Source organism: Festucalex cinctus, chromosome 5 (assembly GCF_051991245.1).
Source record: "Festucalex cinctus isolate MCC-2025b chromosome 5, RoL_Fcin_1.0, whole genome shotgun sequence".
In the NCBI taxonomy this organism is placed as follows: domain Eukaryota; kingdom Metazoa; phylum Chordata; class Actinopteri; order Syngnathiformes; family Syngnathidae; genus Festucalex; species Festucalex cinctus.
In genome coordinates, this window is record NC_135415.1 from 19759349 (window position 1) to 19776554 (window position 17206).

At 37.5% G+C, this 17206-nt stretch overlaps 1 protein-coding gene across 5 annotated transcripts in view; it reads right to left on the reverse strand.

Annotated features, from left to right (window-relative positions):
- The window catches only part of pdlim5a (PDZ and LIM domain 5a), a 48166-nt gene that overhangs the window by 28615 nt on the left and 2345 nt on the right, over nucleotides 1–17206 (reverse strand). For 4 of the 5 annotated variants that reach the window (XM_077522553.1, XM_077522557.1, XM_077522555.1 and 1 more), the window contains exons 3-4: nucleotides 14926–15048; nucleotides 7860–8011 (exon numbers count right to left, since the gene is read on the reverse strand). In XM_077522553.1, coding sequence (XP_077378679.1) covers nucleotides 7860–8011; nucleotides 14926–15048 — 275 coding nt within the window. Of the gene's footprint in view, nucleotides 1–7859; nucleotides 8012–14925; nucleotides 15049–16214; nucleotides 16437–17206 lie in introns of those variants that run through there. The other variant, XM_077522554.1, reaches the window with a different exon arrangement.

The window sequence follows — 17206 nt, forward strand, 5'->3', positions numbered from 1 at the left end:
TACAAATCTGGCCAAAATTGTAAATCCAAATTGTATTTGGTGTTCAATATATTACATTTTGTCTTACAATGACTTCTCCGGAAAAAGTGAGTTGATGTTTTGTTTAAGAAAGTAAGAAACCTGCTAGTTGACATGCACACATCCAAACATATGCACATCATAAACAAACACGCTTGTAAAAGTCCACTTGTACTTTTGAGTGATTATGCGTGTTTGAGGACAAACTGCGCTTGTATTATATTCGAAGATTATAAATACGTTATGGCCAACAATCAATTTTGCTATAGGTAAGTTGTTTTATATTATTCATACTTCATACATAATCCATTGAAAAAGGCCATCTGGATTGTACAGTATGCAGACATGTTATGGATGATTTTCTGGCCTTTTTTGCTGTTCTAAAAAACTTCAAGGATTTTTTTTTTTTTGGTTCTACCTTAATTTGAAGCAGACAGACCAACGTGATGAGCAGAGAGTGCCAGGAGGACCAATCATTGCCACATGTGTTCCACCACCAAATTAGTTTGCGTGTTGATGATAAAGGCGGCTTGAACTTGGAGGTTAGTACATGAATCAGTCAACGGAGCATGGATGGTGTAGCACAGCTGCTTAAACACCATGGACCATGTATAATTCCAAATATCAGTCCAGCTGGGCCCAAAACCTTCGAAGCTGGCTCTTTAAATAACAAAAGAATTGCTTTGGGGAATGTCCCAGCCAGAAAAGACAGGACAAGAGAACACAAAAATGCAGATATCATAGTAGATTTATTTTATCACATGGTTGTGCTTTAAAGAGTGGGTAACGCTCTATGCAGGAAAAGCATCCCTGCCTTGAAGGCTAACTAATTATTGCAGATTCCGGGGCCGTAATTGGGGGAGGGGCAAACTGCATGAGAATATCCAAGTGCTTTTAGCAGCATCCAAGTGGGTTTAATTAGACCATCGGCTCCATATAAGCTCTAAAATGACGGCTCCACCAGTAGGTACTAAATGTGTAAAAGACAATGAAGGTTTCATGAAGACAACAGTTTGTTATTTTGTTTTTTTTGTCCATACCTGATATCAATAGGTCATCAACATTAATAACAATACCTAACGAGAAATGCACTTAATCCTGTAAAATATTTGATTGGTAGCACATGTCGTCTAGCTTAGAAAGCTTTATGACTGTAATAAAACATGTTGCATTTCATTTGTGCCAATTTTCCTGTGGCTAACCATGCTAAGTGCCTTTTTTTGCCGACTACCGCAACGCAGCAACACAACAAAACAACTCGCCCCGTGTGAGTTGGGGATCTTTTCTCAATATTACCATTTTTATGGCTCATGACGTGAAGTCATGTAATCCATGCTAAGCTAATAATGAAGCTAATTATCATGTATATCGATCTTGAGAATTTGGAAAGTAAAGTGTGGGTTGATCATGATATATTTTAAAGCTATAATTAATTACTAGATTATTTGCTTTGGAACAAAACCTCTGAGTGTGTTGTTTAGGTCAGGCTCGTCTTGTCAGCCCCAAACTCATTTATCGTCATTACTAAGTAGTTGCGAGGAGTCAGTGTTTTATTATTCTCTGCAGCACATCCCATTCGATCCTTCACAAAGTTGCAGCTGTGTGTTTGGCAATCATTTATCATGACTGACTGGCCTGGTTTTAGTTTACAGAACGATACATTAGAAAAAAAGAAGAGCTGTTTGCGCATGAGACTTTTTGCCTATGTTGTGGATCATAGTTCTAGGCCCACTATAACATTTATGCTCATTTCTATTAGCCTATTTATTCCTTTTTAATTACAATTTACCATTAAACTAGTGGACTATAGTTTGATTGATCATTATGGGCTTTAAATAAACTTGAGTTGAGTTGAGTTGAGTTTAAATATACATAATTGATTTCTCTTTTATTTGTTTTATAGATGTTTACAATATACTTCAGGTAGTAGTGACAAATAAACAGCTGGAAGCAAGCACACTTTTCCTCTCATTTGAAGAACTGAGAGCCAGAGACTTCTTTTCGTTTCCTTAAAGTGATGTTATACGATCTCTATCATTTAGTCAGAACAGATGCTAAGGTATACTTAATAAAGTGTCATTTAACACATTTCAGTATGTTTGTTATAGGGGTGTCAGGCGATAATTTCTTTAATTGTAATTTAATTGCATGACTTCAACAGTTCACTCACGATTAATCGCAAATTTAATATTTGTTGTAACTGTACAATAAAATATTTTTTCTAAGTTTTCATACTTTTGTTAACATAAAGGTGGAAAAAGTTATACTAATAGAAATATGGCACCATATTTTAGTAATTGATATAGTAAATTCATAATTCATAAAATTGAGTTAAATTCAAAAGATGTACTGAAAAAAAACGAGTGTGATATTGATTTGTGTTGAGGCAATTATTTTGCCACTAGATGGCATAATTGCATTTTTTTTAAGACAATGGTGACAGCTGAGTGCAGTTTTCATATAAAGAGCTATCTAATCTTTAACCAAGTAACTTGTGAAATTCTGCACATTTTTAAAATTGTAAAATACAACTTGCTCCCAGTCTCCACAAAAATATGCATTATAATTAAATGTATTACTGCTAAATTTTTACTTGGATGTGTCTGTTGCGTTGCCACTGGAATTCCCCCAGTACAGTGTTCCCTCGCTATAACGCGGTTCATTTTTCCAAGAAAGGGGCGGTCATGAATTGTGCGTTAAAAAATTAGTGCCGTTACAGGAACTTTAAATGAACTCATAATTAACACAAATTTTGACACCCCTAGTTTTTCAATAAGTTGATCTCTCTTCATTGCAGATTTTCTCCTGTATTGTGGGTGTGCCTGCAACATATCCCCTGTGATAAACATGCAAAAACAAGCGATTTGCAAAAGACGGGCAGCGGCAGGTGTGTCTAAATGCGGCAACATTCTCCCGGTATTAGGATAGTACTGGCAAATACGACGAGCCAGGCCAAAAGCGACGGCGACGGGGTTTGAGATGATCTTTGGCGAATACTGCAGCCTCGTGAAGGACACAGACAGGTGAGGAGCTTTGGCTGTGGAACATCACTGGCAAGCAACCGTGACGAGTAAGTGACGACGGCAGCTGCTGGGGTGGGCTTGCAAAGGGATGGGAATTGCTAGAAGCTATAGGAAAAAGTGTCACAGCCTGTGTGAAGTGGTAACTTAAATACAGTGGTGCCAGCCTTGAGATACAACTTTAATTTGTTGACCATCCTCTCAACGCAAATCATTGATTTTAATTTTTAGTTCTTATCAAAGGTGCGTGATTGAGATGAGGATGGAAGTATACAATTGTAAAAAATGTCTAAGATGGAGGCTTTCGATTCACCTTAATAGTGTAAAATGGCAAAGAGTATGAAAACAACGGATCCATTGAGATCCATTGATTGGTGAACAGTGATTTGTTCCTTTTGAGTAAAAAATGATGGAACCTTAAAGTTCGTTGTTTTTGGCAGCACTACTTCCTGTATGTGGATGTTGGATTTTTTTTTTTTTTTTGGTCCAATCAAATTTCAGCCTCTGTGTTGTCGTGTGGCCAGCATCTCTATTGAGCATGACATATTTTATTTGTATGCTTTTTGTCATGTGGCACAGCCTGCCAAGTGATTAATTAGAATGTCAGCTTCACAGTTCTGAGGTTGGGGGTCAAATCTTGGCCTCCGACCTTCCTGCAAAAGTTTTACATGTTCTTCCTGTGCGACTGTAGGTTATCCTCCCACGTGCCCTGTGATTGGCTGGTGACCAGTCAAGGGTGAACTCTGCTTCTTGCACAAAGTCAGCTGGTTTGGAACTGCTCCAAATGAGTGGCACAGTTCTGTGCTGTTATGTTGTGTTTTTGTCAACGGTTTCTAAAATTGTTGATGTGATTATGGTTGTATTAAAAGAAAGTTTACTTTTGGGTGAATGACAACGCATCAAGGACCAGCAACCAAATGGCATAAACTGACTGTGAAAGATCCCAATCCATCAAACTCTGCTTTACTCGGCTTGACAATACAAGCCAACCCGAGAGGACGATGGCCAAGCGGCATGTCCAGCGCACGTGCATGACACACACGACCGTCTCACATGGAAAAGCGATTGGCTTCAAGTACGGACTGCAAAAGCAACCCATGGATCTTGCCGTCTCTATTCTGAGAACACAATGTCAACAAAATGAAAGCATACACCCCAACCCGACATCAACTACCCAAAGAGAACCCCTCGCTGGGGACGAGGGCACGCCAAATTTCTGGACGCAAAAATAACTCAAGCAGCTGTCAGTTTGAGAGCTGTACACACACACGCTCACGCATACGTGTGTGATCGGGAGCAGGTCGCGTGCATGACTTAATGAACAGTAAGCAATCACGTGTGATCGCTATTGCAATGCTAATTTGTCATGGTGCACCAATGAGTTTTTATTGTGTTTACATAACAAAACCTCGTGTTTACATAAGGACTAAGAACACTTATTTTACTCAGTGCACCACATTACAAGTAATACAGCAGAAGTGCAGGGTGGTAAGAAACAAAGTAATACTTAGTTTGCTCTATTCCAGGGCAATTTATGTTGAACCTCCAAAAAATGATTCCCAACTTTCCTCCTATATTTTTTAGCCTCCCTGAACTTAACACTAGTCACTTTGATCAATTCTTGAGACCCGACCAGTCTAAAGAAGTGAATGTGACATTAAGACAACGTGCATTGTATTTTCACTTGTATCACTTCACCACCAAGCCTAACCTGACAACCGAACTACAAAAGGCACTTTCACTTAGACAATGAATTTTAGCTTATGTCATGTCGATTATGATGCAACACGTTGGATGCCAAACGAGTTTGGGCACCTCACACTCAAATGAGTCACACAAATATACAGTAAATCAAATTGGTTTCCTCAAATGAGAGTGTTGGCCTCTGAGCTGGTTGTCAGGGCTTTTAAGGCTTAAAAATAGAAATACATTATTTTTCTTGGTGAAAGAAGACAGAATCAACTCTTTTTTGTTTAGGTAGGTTCAGCCCTTATATTGTCACAGAACACAAAATTATGTGGATCCTGAAAAATCTGTCATAATGCTCTAAAATGGCGAGCAATATCAAGAGCTCTTCTTTAAAAAAAAAAAGAAAAAGAAAAAAAAAAAAGCAGTAATTGCTCTTTTTTCCTCAATCAGAAGAATCTTCATATCTAAAGCTTGTAAACCAAATTTTGGCTTGCAACACAAAGTACAAAAAATCAGGGAAGCAACTCATAAAACTCATAGGTTGGGGCATGCCAACGTACCAGCATTTGTATACACTGAAAAGTGAATTTTACACAATATTGTATGTCCCCTGTAAATAACATGTTCACATCCTTACTCATCAAAGTCAAAAAAGAACAACTGTATAACACAACCAAATCAATTGTAAACAAAATAACACTACTCACCATTTGAAGACAGTCTTTGTTTAACTTTCAAGGCATATTTTTGTGTTGAGTTGAACTTCAAATTGTCCCCCGTGAGCGTTTGACTTTGGACCCTTCTGTCAAAATTGCCTTGCTCAGCATCCCAATTAAGCTGTCGAAATGATGCGAGTTCACGATACCAACGGGACTCTCAAGGCACTTGCTCACAAATCCTTCTAATGAGTACTGGATAATAATTAATGTATTTAATTGCTGCACAGAATGTCTTCCATGGAAAACTTTCTAGTGTGACGCAAGGGTAAAGTGGCATGGTAAATAGAAGAGAGCCAACTAAAGCCGAATGGGAAATAAGTATTGCCATTCACAAGTGGGTACATCCTGTTGGTCTTTTTTTATTTTTTTATTTTTTTTTTTAAAGCCGTTTTTCCCTACGTTCGAATACCAACTAAAGTTGTGGTTTATTAGTAAGACACCGACGTTGCTGAACAGCGGTTATAAAACAAGCACTGTATACTATTAATTTGCAGGCATATGTGCGCCACATGTGTATCAGTGTAACAAGATAGCAGCAGCTGCTTTCACTCTAAGTATCTCATCAAATTGAATTTAGAATGACAATGAGGGTGAGAATAGAAAAATCATTAGGTCTTAGAGATTTATTTTCTATTTGTGAGCTAAATTTAGGACACTGATGTTATGGCACCTGCTGCCTGGCATTTGCAAGCGCATAAAGTAAATGTGCTTTTATATCAACGTTAGTGTTTTTATTTATGCATGCCCATTTGGTTGTTTGTTTGTTTTTTGTACTTTCACTGCAAAGCCCTTTCTTGTGTTGATTTGGCAAGCCTGATGAGTGTTACTAAAAATAATAAGCACTTTGTAGGCTACAATGGTAGCCTACCTACTGTATTCCAGGGGTTGGTACAGTTTGGAAATCAACACAAATAAAGCAAGGATCTTATGTGAAATAAAATAGAGTAATAGCTCTAGGTATAGCGAAAGCAATGAGTGACAATAGTGAAATCGACAGCTAACGTCAGCGGCTAGCGATAGCGCTGACTGGCTAGTTGCTCCAGGTGTCGTCGTGATCAAAGATCATTAAATTAGTAGTTACAGTCAAACAATGTAGTTGGGAAGTTGGCACAAATATTTTGAAAGTTGCACAAAGACCTTATTGAAGTGAAAGAGTAATAGCTGTAGGTAGCTAAAACAATGAGTGACAATAGTGGAATTGACAGCTAATATTAGCTGCTGCTAGCAATAGCCAGCTCGCCGCAGACTGGCTAATTGCTCTTGGTGTTGTGATTTGTGATCAAAGATCATTAAATTTGGAGTTAAATTCATACAATTTGAAGCTCAACCTAAATTTGGAAGCCGTTGTGAGTCACGCTTGTTGGCAAATTTGTAAGAGCTTCTTTTTTTTTTCTTTTGGTTTATTGGGACAGACCAAAATAAAAGTGTATTCATATCGGCAATTCCTATCGAATGCTCTTTTAACACCCTCAATTTCTTAGACAAGGAAGCAATTCAATTGTTTGTATTTCCATAATTTTAATCAACAGGTGAAGGGATAGTAGTCAGCTAGCTTTTAAGGCTTTACTATTCATCTTTTCATTGTTATCCTTACTCAGTTTTCCAGCCTTAACATCACATTCCCCGCACTAACTCATCCTCTATATTTGAAAAAGAAATAACAGCCTATCTGCTGTTAAAATACACACACCACATGACATCATTTATCTTCTTGTTCTTATTGTGACATTTGCTGTCTTGATCCAGTGAAAATCAAACCCAATCAAAATGGACGGGCAATGCCGAAAAATGACAAAACACGTAAAACTAAAAAAGTCGCAAACCAAACTCACCCTTTTCCGTGACGCATGCAAACCCCTCTTATGTCCAGATGTTGACCAAGCCTTGACCGTCTTTGAATACACAGAATGTCTTCTCGTCTGGCGGTGCCAGTGAGTCCCTAGCAACTACTAGCAAAGAAATCTGGAAGCTCCTAAGTCGGAGCCATCTGTCCCCAATCAGGCTGCTTGATCACACAGTGTTAATAAAAATGATACTAGGACCACCTTGTGGTTCCAATAAAAACACGAATCTGTGTGATCAATGACTGATATTTCTTTGAATGCTCTCTCCAAACAGTAAGAACACCCTCCAGTTACTTTAAGCTTACATTACCTGACTTAGTCATCTTCTGATTTAATCAAATAGGAATTATCCCCACAACAATAAACACACTCAAAAAACTAACAAGTCAATCAGTCACATATAGTATGTGAGACCTAATAATGTGAGAATGTACAGTACTCCATCCATGATTGTATATCTTTCCCATCATGATCACATACTTAAATTGCCGTGAATGGCTCCAAGTTCCATCAACACGTGAAATCCTTGTCATTTCCCCCAATGACATAGTCGAGGCCTCAAGACTTACTTCTGCAGGGTGAGGCTGAGGTTGCCTGTGCAGTTCTTGATCTTGTTCTGGGCCTCCAGGTGGTTCATCCCCTCAGTAGCAACTCCATCGATGGACAGAACCATGTCTCCGATAGAGATGCCGTTTTTGGCCGCTTTACCGCCGTCGTTCAGCTGCGCAAATGAAAGAAGTAAGTTGTTTGATTGACTCATGGGTTTGGCTTGAAAATTCAAACTAGATTGAGAATTGTTCATAGAGTGTAAGGCGGGATTGGTAAATTAGCTACAGAGTTCCCCTAATTTATTGCAGTTCATTGTTAGCACCTCTGCAATATGGTAATTGATTTTTAAAATGGGTTTACACCTGACAGAGCATTCGTCTTGCAGGTATATCTAAGGTATCAATCCTCACCGATTCAATCACAACTTTGGATTGGTGAGCAAAAGACCAAGATCAAATATAAAAGCAGCTGAAGTGCAACAATGTGATGCAGGATAAACCAGTAGCTTTCCAAAGCAGAATCCCAAAGCACCTATAACACGTACGTAGGTTAAGACGTTTGCCTTTTACAGTTGATAGGTGTACAATAAGGGCTCTTTGGTATGATATTTTCAATCACCAGCAAAACAGCCATTGAGCCTCAAACCAGTTAAAAGCATGAATACCATGGCACCCTTTAAAAAGGCCTGTTAAAAAGGTGATGCTGGATTTATGGAGAGGTATGCAAAAACAAACCGGTTTATAGTCTTTAGACAAACACCATGTAAGTCTTGGTTTGCATGCGTACTTGACACAGCTTACTGTTGCCTTTAATGGTGGCCTTACAGTGTTGTATTTATCTAAATTGAAAATGACAACACTCACAGGAAGCTGCTTTGCCACAAATTACGCCCACACTAGTAAAAGCACAACTTGTATTTTGGGGGTGCGCTAAAACATTTAAGTTGCAACAACATTAAAACATAAATTATTAGCATTTCTAGCAACACGTTTAGTAGACACAGCAAAGCAAGCAAGTTTGTTTGCCTTAAAATATTTTGCTGATACGTTTATTTATAGCTTTAAGATGGGGCACAATACTTTCACAACATCTAAACTGAAAATATTTTTTTTGAATTTTCCAACTTCAATTATATTATTATATATTATATTCTATACAATTATATATTCTATCAAAGTTTATGCCTTGAAATGTTAGTTCATTCTCTTTTTCTTTTCTTTTTCTTTTACACAGCGCAGACACTCACACTCACACAGAGCAAATAGCCAACAAACAAATACTACAGTATATACAGCAATTCCACTTTCCAAAACCAATTTATTGACATGGTCTTTTTTTCATGTTTTTATACAATCCCGTGTGATTTTTTTTCTTTATTGAAAACAAAAAAAAAACTTTGGGATCTAGAAATGTTACCATTACAATTTATTTCATAATACATGGGTCTCATATGTAAGATGTGTTACATGAGCAAATATAGTCACTGTTAAAAACAACAAAAAATACAAAACTGTAATATAACGGAATTGCACTTTTTATTTTACAGTTTTCTGTTTTTAAAAATACCATTTAATTTACACAAATAAACTCTGATTTTACATGTCAAATCACTCTAGTCTAACCGCACACACAATATTTATGTTCTTTCACAAAAAACTTAAAATATGTTCACAAATGTATCATAATTTCACAAATATTTGTCTATTAAAATGTAAAATTCTACTTTGAATCCTAAAATGTAACCATTTAACCAAGACATTTTCTTAAAAAGTGAAAATAACAACAATGTCTGTAATGTCCTATAGATGATAACATTAATTGTATTAACATTTATTTTGAAAGGGCATTATGCTAGCATTTCCTTCACTGTCTAGCACCAAGATACAAGCTTATAGGTTATGTAAGCAACACTCTGTAATACAAACCAGACTACTTTCTTATCAGCAGTCTGAGGGTGGACAGTAACACGCGTGGGATGTTACACCCTGTATCGATATTCTACCACACCAAAGAACTGCACTCAAAACCAGCAAAAAGAGTCGCTATTCTGTTCATAAGCTGGCGTTTGATGTCGTTTATCAGCATTTACGTACTGTTGCAAGGGTGGCTCTGGAATTTCTTAGCTACACAAAAGATCTGAGAGAGTCCAAAATGGCATTGAGGTCATTTGTTTCTTTTGATACAATGAAAAAAGGACCACACACATCTTAGTGATGCTAACTTCTCCTCTTGCAAAAATTCCATTTGATCCAATGGCTTCCACAGAAAGGCATATGGTATATGAAATTACAGCTTTTCCGCACCCTTTTGCAATATCATCTCTCACACACATTTAGAGTACTGTTTAAAGACAAGACAAGACACGTGGGCACGGCTAATAAAAGAGACCAGGATTAGTGTTAATGCTCTGTGGGCCCCGACCATTTATAGTTATATTTTTCCAACACACATTAAATCACCCACGCATTCACTGACAGCAGGAAGTGGTTCTGATTTGACAATAATTTAAACTCAACGCACCCCACAGTTAGAACAAAAACAGGATTAGTATGTGTAAAGGTTAAAATTAGCTTGCATTATTTTCTAATTCTTGGTTATCCAAAACACATTAAGAAATCAAGAATGTACACACAGCCACAGAAAATATGTGGTTGTTGCTACAAATAAAGATCCAATTATATCAATCCAGTATCATTAGAAATGTTACCTGTAGGAGTGCTCACCAATACTGAGTATTGATACCTATAATACTTTTGATATATAAAATTTCATTTAACAAAAAACAACTTGTGAATAAAAACATTTCTTTCTGACGCAGAGGATTTTGCAGATGTGTATAGTGCCATGTACAGCTGAGGAGGACTTCTTCCACGTCAGATTTTGTTTGTAACTATCGACCAGTTCAGGGTGTACCCCACTTAACTGCCCGAAGCCAGCTGGGATAGGCTCCAGCACCCCCGCGACCCTTGTGAGGAATAAGCGGTCAAGAAAATGGATGTATGGATGTATTTAAAGTTATGCATTGGCCGGAAATCAAACCCGGGTCAACTGCTTGGAAAGCAGCTATGCTTACCACAATACCACCAATGGTACAAGATCAAACTATGAATGTGTAAAAGTGATCCGTGTTTAGAGTAAACCGACCCATAACCAGTAGTTGTGAGTTTTATTCATTTGAGAGACTTACCAGTCACTCAAATCCATAAAACTTCAATTCTGCCTGCATGAAAAGAAGCAAACCTGTTTGAAAACGACAATTGACAGGTGAAAAGTATTTCAAGTCGTTCTGGCTTGGGCGCAGCAGGTGTGTGACATCGATACGGGTCAGGACAGATGTGTCTGTGATGAGCTCACTAAACAACTTTAAACATGCATATCCTTTTTTTTTTTCTTCCCAGAACGTATGAAGTTTACATGAATAGGTCTGAGTATCTAAATTCTTCTAGAATCTTTACTTCACTTTGAACTTTCCCATTGTTTTGAGTTTTGCTTGATTCAATGGCTGGTCCAAAATAATCCTTCATCCATCCATTTTCTTGACCGCTTACTCCTTACAAAGGTCGTGGGGGGTGCTGGAGCCTATCTCAGCTGGCTTTGGGCAGTAGGCGGGGTACACCCTGGACTGGTTCTCAGCCAATCGCAGGGCACACAGACATGAACAACGAATCGCACTCACAAGCACACCTAGGGACAATTCGGAGCGCCCAATTAACCTGCCATGCATGTCTTTTGGAATGTGGGAGGAGACCGGAGTACCCGGAGAAGACCCATGCATGCACGGGGAGAACATGCAAATTCCACCCAGGAAGGCCGGAGCATGGACTTGAACCCGAATCATCAGTACTGGGAGACAGACGTGCGAACCACTCTCTCACCATGCTGCCTTAAGAAAGTGACTGCCGCCGGTATCGAACCCGTGACCACATAGTTCGTGCTTCAGAGTTCTATCCGCTCAACCACACAGGAAGCCAAACTAATCCTGCTGACCACAAATGTATCAGACTTTTTGGCCTTTCACCAATAAATATTGCAAAAGTCAATAATTGAGCTACGTGAAAGCTTCAAATAGATCATGCTGAGTCACTGAGGTGAAAAAAAAAATAGAATGAAAGGTGCTTTGTATATGGGAAGGGAGTGTCACGGTCTTGCACTTTCGGCTAAACAGGACAAACAGTCAATCACCCAAATACAAAATGAGAACACTCGCAAGGAGCTGCTGTTGGCTACAACTGACACTGAGACGGTCACATGTCGAGGCCCAGGGGTGTCAAACATACAGCCCGCGGGCCGGATCCAGCCTGAGGATTTTGTAAAGTTAAAAAAAAAAAGAATAATATTGGACCAATTAATCAGCTGGCCACAATCAAAACATTTAAATTTGTAATTTCACAAGCAATCCTCAAATGAACATTGCAACTTTGGACATGGAATTAACCTGGATGTCATTATTTTACACACAACCTAAAGTTACGTGGTGTTGATTGATTTATTTATTTTTTTTTTTTTTTAATTATAGACCGACATAAACATGTTAAATACAACACAAATTAAAATACTGGTAACATAAACACATATGACAAGGATTAACGTCCTTATAACTTAATTAACTGCATCACACAATGCATTCTGGGAACTATATATATGTAAAACAGGTGGATATAACACGTCCAGAATTCATACAGGCAAAGTGTGGCAACATTCCATTTGCATTCATGTTATTATTATTATTATTATTATTATTATTATTATTTGGAACAATATAATTACAGTCGAGCACCATAATCTGCGTATAATTGACGGCAATTATTTTAAGTTATATAAGATGATTTTACTGATCCCGCCCACTTGGTAAAATATTTTCCTCCTCTCTCTACTAGGCCACAGCCCTCAATCTGTCACTTACGAGTTTGATTAGTTTGGTGCCCTCATAACTCAATTGAAATTAGTTGAAATACTTTCAATATTTTCTAGTTCCCCAGAAAACTAAAGAATAATAACTATATATTGTGTACGTATGTACACGATAGAAGACAATGTAAACATAAATAAATAAATAAATGTTATAAGGTTTTATTCCTGTACTTACTATATTATTTATGTGTTGGATACAGTGCACCATATGCAAAAACCTTACAGAAATGATGACAAACAAAAGAGCGTCTCGACCCTAATGGATGGGCGTGGCTGTGGAAGCTGACCTGTAAAATGATGAGACTATTCTTAGAAAGTAAATGCACACATTCCCCCGAGGCATATCGTTTTTAGTGCGCATGTGTGCAGTGAATCCTTTAAATGGGCTGCACTTTTAAATAATGATTCACTGTGTAAATTTAGGCGAGACGGAAGGCAGACTATTTCCATTTCAGCCGAAGAGGCCTTGTCCGTGAAAATCCAAAAAGTTCTTGGCTATCGCGTAGGAGGTTTTTAACGATGATCCACAAGATGTCGTAAAGTACTTCACAAATCAAGGCTTGATTTATTTTTCATTATGACTTTGGTCAAAATGATATTCGATATATGTAAAATGGGGTTCACCGCTCGGGGAATCCGGCACTGAGTGTCTCAAATCTATGCAGCATAGAATGCAATGATGTACGGTCCATTTTGGAAAGGAGCCTTCAGTTGACTCTCAAATGGGCTCTGGGTGGAACCGTCACTTGCCTTCGGTGGCGGTTGCCGTGGGTTCACTTCGCCGCCTGGGAGACCATGTAAGTTTGTGTGCGTGAGTGTATATTAAAAAAAAAAAAAAGAAGAAGAAGAAGAAGAAGAAGTTGACTCTTAAGTGACCTAATCCACCTCTTAACACCACTATGATGTCACAAAAATAATATACAAAACGCAATTTGCGTGGCATAGTTGAGCGAGAGATGGAGCCATTATAGCAACATAGATAAACTTTTATCTTCCATTACCATCAACTCTAAACCTCCACACAAGGTTTTGTATACGAGTTCACAATCACTAATAACATGACAACAACTTAAAAACATTCAATAAAATGCATCATACTCACCAAAAATGCTATATTATCCTCTTTTGCTAGCTGTGTTGGCTAGGCAGCGCTAGCTAGCTGTCGTTGCTTTGTGATTGGCATATAAGCCCTTTTACACGTTGAAATAAGACAGCCAGCTATAGTGGCCAACCTATCCTCATAATGTTTCACTTTTCTTGAAAAGTTCATCTTAAAAATGGACTTTTAGTTTCATCATGTTTGACATGTGTCCTCTTCTGCCTGTCACCATGTGTGTAATTATGTATTACAATGTCAAAATGTAAAATTGCACAGCAATATTCATACACACTGGGATGGAAACACACGTACAGAAACATAAATTATATATATTTTTAAAAGCAATCAACTGATTGCTTTTACATTTTCCCGATACGTATTCGATAATGGATATTTAGTCAAATCCATCAATACAGCATGGCAAGCCTAGTAGTTAACATGTCGAGAGGTTCTGTTATTTTTTTGTAACCCCTTGCAACAAATATAAACACTACTGTGGTTTAAAGATGAAAAGAAAAATCACATGGCTTCAGTTAGTGGGAAAAGTATCACATCCAAAGTAATAATAACACAACATGGCAACCCAAAGGGGCCCCGCGGGGCACTGGAATTAGAGCGCACCAGTCGTTCATCATCGGGCTCATGTTGCCATTAGCCTGCATGCTGCCAATTTTAGTCGTTTGTTGGAACGTTTGTAAATTTGGATCAGAACTGCATGTGTGTTTTATCACATTGGGAGCCGTTTCAAATAGCATCCACTTTGGAAAAAAAAAAATCCCTCAAATTCAGTGAAACCCAGTTTATCATGGGTCACATTCTTGACCCGCCCATGATAGGTGAAAATCTGTTATACACAAAGACTATTTATATTTCATAGTTTTACCCCTCCCTTTTAAAGTCATTCATATTTATTAAAATACACTTTTCAAACATATTTTAAACATGTATAGAAAATACTGTACATATTGTAGTGTTTACATGCATATGCCTTTAAGAGGCGGGGCCTATGTGTTATGTGTTTTATTGTTCTTCTAGCGTCCAATAAATAGCGGGGGTGGGGGGTGGTGGGTTCTTACCCTGGAGATGGTGAGGGGCAAGTTGAAGTCTTTTCCGCCTTGGAGCCTAAAGCCCCAGGGGGCCGGGCCAGAGAGAGTGACGTTGTAGTTGCTGCTCATGGTTTCCTTGTGATGCTTGTTAGGCTGAAGAGAGGGGCAAAACAAGAGCAAATACTAAATTTTAAATACAAACAAGGGGATACTCAAAATAAAACTCTTTAAAAAATTCTTCAGATTTGAAAATAAATGTAAAATGTGAAATTAAAATATCAATATCAAAATAAACACTTGAACAAATGCACATATTAACTATAAAATAAAAACACTAAACACAAAATATAACTTAAAATTGACTTTAAATTCAACTAAAAAGATACTTCAATTAAAAAGTATTGTCATGTAAAAAAAATCTGTAAAAAAAATCTGTAAAAAAAAAAAGTTCAAAAATGTGAAATTTTGAATATATAAAAAGAAACACTTCACCTACAAATATTACATAGAATGCACAACTAAATCTACCTTAAAATATTAAGATACTGAAAGTATAGTAAAATTTACTTAGATTAAAAAAAAATACAAAATTAAAAAAAAAAAATGCAGAAAGTCAAAATAAGGAAATACTGAAATAAAAATACAAAGACTGAAAACAAATGACTCATTATTTATAGCATGGGTACTCAATTCTTGAGTACTCACCAATATGATACCGATTACTGATACCACTGTACTTTTGATCCAAAAAAATTCTAAATTCAAAAATAAATAAATACATACATTACAAAACAGGCCTGATGCCAACAACTGGTATCTGTACTCGCCCATCCCTAATTATTATTAATTACAATAAAATAATACACTGTAAAAAAAAAAAAAAAAACACGGAATACTGAAATTAAATCGTTGCACGAACTTATGATGAAAACATAAGATTGGAATCAAAATTCAAATAAAAAAAAAATTATTATTAATAAAACATTTTACTTTGCATTTTACATTTCAAAGACATCTCAAAGTGCTACAGAGGGTTAAAACAAATTACAATGAAACAGTTAAAAACCATAAAATCGAGAAAAAAAAATAAAATAAAAAAAAGACTATGTAGGCCTGTAAGAAAAAGACTATTTACTAGATTTATTAATACATTACATTGGCGAAACATACAAATGTGTTGAGACGAAATATAATATACCTCTCCTCCAACATTTTTATCATTCTAGAGTATTCAACTAACATATATAATGTAACATAACTTATCAAACATTCATAATGCATTATAGGCATTACTTGCCGCATAATTAAAACCACTTTACCTTTATTAGAATCCCCGGTGATGAAAATAGCTCCTTTGCAGGCAGCCTTAGACCGTATAATAATCCCCTGGCGTCCCCTGGACTATCCCCTTCCCAGCAAACACACTGAGTGTGTGTGAGGGGGCATCGGGGGAGCAAATGCTCTTATATATGAGGAGGGGAGGAGAAAGGTGGAGGAGGGGAGAGATGAAGAGAAGGAAAGAGGGGGTGATGAGAGGTCAGGTTAGGATGGTGAGGGGAGGATGAGAAATCGGGCAGACGAGTGGGGGAGTGAAGACGACATAACGGAAAAGTTGGGAGTCCCACACACGGGGGGTTGGGGGGAGGGGGTAAAAGAGAGGGGACAGTTTATCTTTGGTCTGGATATTTTTGACGTGGACTGAAGCTGCACTCATTGAATGGAGAAGAGAGTCCATCTACACCAAACTGGCGCTTCCTGTCCCCGACCACAAATTGAATTGGCTTACTTTTATTGAATTATTGCTATTATTAATAGCATTGATTTTCATTTTCTTCCAATATAGTGCATTTATGCCCCTACAGTGCATAAATTCAGTAAGTGAAAAATCCGCAATACAGAGAGACCATATTTATTTAAAAAAAAAAAAAAAAAAACTAATAATTTTATCCCCACATGCTTTAAAGCTGCTCTAATGAAGAACCGTCATAAAGTTGGTGTTCACTGTACAGTATTTACAGTGGCAAATGGAACAAAAGCTGATGCATTCAATGCTCCCCCGCGTGGAGATATGCTTTCTAGGCTATGAACCCATTCTATTGTTTTGTTTTGTTTTTTGCTATATTTGATCAATTATCCGCTGTCAAAAGTGTTCAATGGGCTGATAGGTGTAAAAGACAGAACAAAAAAAAGATTTATGGGCCATCAGTAAATGATATCAAACCCCTGACAATAGACGGTGTGAAACCTCAGAGCCTCCGGCTGTCCCTTTGTTCTGGTCAACAATCTATTCCAGTCCCATATGCTCACCTCT